Source organism: Gossypium raimondii, chromosome 6, assembly GCF_025698545.1.
Source record: "Gossypium raimondii isolate GPD5lz chromosome 6, ASM2569854v1, whole genome shotgun sequence".
In the NCBI taxonomy this organism is placed as follows: domain Eukaryota; kingdom Viridiplantae; phylum Streptophyta; class Magnoliopsida; order Malvales; family Malvaceae; genus Gossypium; species Gossypium raimondii.
In genome coordinates this window covers 28,330,310-28,334,393 of record NC_068570.1, presented here as the reverse complement: position 1 = coordinate 28,334,393, position 4,084 = coordinate 28,330,310, and the positions used below count along the sequence as shown (strand labels likewise).

Below are 4,084 nucleotides of genomic sequence, written 5' to 3'. Positions count from 1 at the left end.
CAGTCCCACTTTTCAGCTTTTCACCGATTTTTGATTTTCAGTGTTGTGTTTGCACAATTGTTATGGTTTCGCGGCAAAACACTTTCGAGATCAGTAGTTCCTAAAATTGATCATTCACTTTAATTGTTAGTCTCAACTTATGAAAGCACAACAACACCAAATCGAATATACTTCTATTTCAAACGCACGATACCTACATTGAAACTCCGAATGAATATACTAACACTCCACAGAAGAGAGACCTCAATCAAAATGATTCTTTACTGTCAAGACGATAGCAACATCCAATCAATATTTAAATTAGACACAAAAAAAGGTGTCGAAGTTTTACTTACCAGAATAATGACAAGAACCAAACCACGAGAACAATCAACGATAGAAAAACAGAATGACAGAGTGGAGAAGACAAGAATCAGCAATATGAAGGGTGGGCGAAAAGAAAAAGAAATTGCCTAAGGATCAACAATTCGGTAGCAACCAACAGGAACAGAAAGGAGGTGACTGCAAGAAAAAAAGAAAAAAATGGGTCGGGAAGTGTGCAAAACTGAAAAAAGAAAAGAAAGAAAAAACAAAAAGAAGTAGCAGAAATTCACTAGCAATATTCGGCAGAGGAAGGAGAACAATTGATAGAAAATTGAGAGGAAACAAAAGCTAAAGCTAAATTTTGGGAAAGGAATCCGTTTTGGCACCACTACTGATCACCTCCCTTGATCCACTCCTCAAAACTCTCCTATTATCCCTCCACAAACCGTCCACTTCCCACCACACCTCAAATTTCTTATTTTCCTCCACCAATCCCACAACTACTGAAAGCTCCCTCATTATCCTCCTAAAAATTGACCACAACCTCCTCACACTCCTTAAATACTCAGAATTTTGGTCAAACTACAACACCCACACGGCACAAGTAGTAAAAATAAATCCTCTGATTGCGCAGAGATTTAAACACAAGACCTCCAACATATTTACACTCCACTTAACCACTAGACCATCAGGCCCATTCTGACATATTTTACTAAAATTTATTTCTAAGCCTACTGATTAGAGATATGGGTTTATTCATTTAAAAACAAAAATTTACCCAAGCTAAGGCTTGAACTTGGGACCTCTCAAACACTTCCCAGAACACTTAACCACTAAAGCTGACAGATATTTGTATCACAAACATACAAAAAATTATATAAGAGATTTTGGGGCATTACAACTCTAAATTTTAGCTGATCAGAATAGATGGGGATACTGCTGATGCATAGCATCCTTAGGCTCCCACGTGGCCTCCTCGGTGCTATGATTACGCCAGAGAACTTTAACCAGTGGGATGGATTTTCTTCTTAGAACATTTACATCTCGCTCTAATATCTGCACTGGCTCCTCTTCGAAGGTCAAATCTGGCCTTACCTTAATCACCTCAACAGGAACAATGTGCATGGGATCAGAGCGGTAGCGCCTCAACATTGAGACGTGGAAAATGTCGTGAATTTGATCTAACTCTGGAGGTAGCTCTAACTGGTAAGCAACTGGTCCCACTTGCTTAAGCACACGGTAAGGTCTAATAAATCTGGGGCTCAACTTGCCCTTGCGAGCAAATCTCAGTACCTTCTTACACGGTGAGATCTTGAAAAAAATGAAGTCCCCCACCGAATACTCAATCTCTCGACGTCAACCTTCAGTCGATCTGATGTCACCTTCAGTCGGTCTCGAATCAACCTAACTTTATCCTCTGTATTAGAAACTAGTTCAGGGCCCAGAACACGCCGCTTGCCCAACTCGGTCTAACATGAAGGTGTGCAACACCTACGACCACATAATGCCTCTTAAGGTGCCATCTGAATGCTAGACTGATAGCTGTTGTTATAAGCAAACTCTACTAGTGGCAAGTAATCCTCCCAACTGCCTCAGAAATCAATCACGTAACTCCTTAACATATCCTCCAGTATCTGAATCACCCTCTCTGACTGACCGTCTGTTTGAGGATGGAACGCAGTACTGAAGTCTAATCTTGTACCCAAAGCTTCATGTAGCTTCTTTTAGAACCGAGACGTGAAGCGAGGATCTCTATCAGATATTATTGAAATCGGTAACCCATGCAGTCTCACTATCTTAGACACATACAATTTAGCCAGCTTCTGCAGAGAGTAGTCAGTACGAACTGGTATGAAGTGGGTGGATTTGGTCAATTGATCCACGATGACCTACACCAAATCCTTCTTAGTGGGTGTGAGGGGTAACCCACTAATGAAATCCATAGTTACATACTCCCACTTCCAAAGTGGAATCTTGACTGGCTGCAACAATCCCGAAGGTAACTGATGCTCAGCCCTAACCTGTTGACAGGTCAGACATTTACCCAAAAAATCTGTAACCTCACGCCTAAGACCTGACCACCAGTATAACTCATGAAGGTCTCGGTACATCTTATTTCCTCCAGGATGCATAGCATAAGGGCTACTATGCACCTCTTTAGTATCGACTACCTCAATTCAGTATCCTTTGGTACACAGATTCTCCTACAGAAACAAAGCACCCTTTCACTATTAAGTCTAAAATCCTCGGTATTCCCAGTCTCAATCTGTCAGAAACGAAAACCCAACGACTCATCATTTATATGTTTACCCTTAATCTACTCTATCCACGTCGGTTTAACTTGAAGTTTGGCCAACAAACTACCATCATCAAATAAACTGAGGCGAGCAAACATTGCCCTCAGGTCAGTCATAGCTCTATGGCCCAGTGCATCAGGTACCACATTAGCCTTACCAGGGTGGTATTCAATAGTACAGTCGTAGTCCTTAAGTAGCTCAATCCATCTACGTTGCCTAAGATTCAGCTCCTTCTGAGTGAGGAGGTACTTGAGGCTCTTGTGATTAGTGTAAATGATACACTTCTCACTATACAAGTAATGCCTCCAGATTTTCAGTGTGAACACCACAGCAGCCAAATCTAGATCATGCGTCAGATAATTTACCTCATGAGTCTTAAGCTGACGAGACGCATACGCTACCACCTTACCCTCTTGCATCAACACACATCCCAAACTGACATGTGATGTATCGCTGTAGACAGTAAACTTTTTTCTAGACTCTGGCTGTATCAAAACAGGGGAATCAGTCAATACAGTTTTGAGCTTCTCAAAGCTTTCTTGCTACGCATCAGTCCAGTTAAATGGTACACCTTTACGTAGCAGCTTAGTCAAGGGTTCTGCAATCAGTGAAAAACCTTTTACAAATTGTCGATAATACCCTGCTAGTCCCAAAAAATTATGAATCTCAGATACAGTCTTAGGCTGTTTCCATTCCAACACCGCATCAATCTTTCGAGGATTGACCCTAATCCCTTTAGCAGAAACCACATGGCCCAAAAATGTTACTTCCTATAACTAGAACTCACATTTACTAAACTTGGTGTACAGTTGTTTTTCTTGTAGGATCTGTAGAACCACTCTAAGGTGTTCATCGTGCTCACCCTCAGTTCTCGAATACACCAGTATGTTGTCAATAAATACCACCACGAACCGATCCAGATAGGGCTGGAACACTCAATTCATCAGATCCATAAAAGCTACTAGTGTATTCGTCAGTCCAGATGGCATCACTAGGAACTCGTAATGACCGTACCGAGTCCTAAATGCTGTCTTATGCACATCAGTCTCCTTAACCCACAAATGATGATATCTTGATCGAAGGTCAATCTTGGAGAAAATTGAAGCACCTCAAAACTGATCAAACAGATCGTCTATCCTCGATAGGGGGTACTTATTCTTAATGGTCAACTTGTTCAGTTGTCGGTAATCAATACACATATGCATGGACCTATACTTCTTTTTCACGAATAGAACCAATGCTCCCCACAGAGACACACTAGGGTGTATGAACCCACGATCCAATAGCTCTTGAATCTAAGCCTTAAGCTCTATAAACTCTTCCAGTGCCATTCTATATGGAGTATGGACACCGGAGCTAAACCAGGAAGGAACTCAATCCCAAACTCTACTTCACGATTCGGAGGTAACCCAGGTAGCTTTTCAGAAAAACGTCCAAAATGTCCTTAACCATCTTGATATCCTTAACCGAAGAATCCTCATAAT

General features: G+C 41.3%; 1 protein-coding gene across 1 annotated transcript; it reads right to left on the bottom strand.

The window, feature by feature from the left end:
* Nucleotides 1-1,221: 1,221 nt before the first annotated feature.
* LOC128041708 (uncharacterized) lies at nt 1,222-2,414 on the bottom strand. Its single transcript, XM_052632006.1, has 2 exons — nt 2,253-2,414; nt 1,222-1,614 (listed from the first exon to the last, which is right to left on the bottom strand). The coding sequence occupies exons 1-2, from the start codon at nt 2,412-2,414 to the stop codon at nt 1,222-1,224; spliced, it is 555 nt and encodes a 184-aa protein (XP_052487966.1).
* Between the last annotated feature and the right edge of the window lie 1,670 nt (nt 2,415-4,084).

What these genes read in the sequence shown, in the direction of transcription:
- LOC128041708 (XM_052632006.1), bottom strand. Translation starts at nt 2,414, where the DNA reads ATGTACCGAGACCTTCATGAGTTATACTGGTGGTCAGGTCTTAGGCGT. An exon ending in CACTTTGGAAGTGGGAGTAT is followed by an intron (nt 1,615 to 2,252) that starts GTAACTATGGAT and finishes ATTTTTTTCAAG; the next exon opens with ATCTCACCGTGTAAGAAGGT.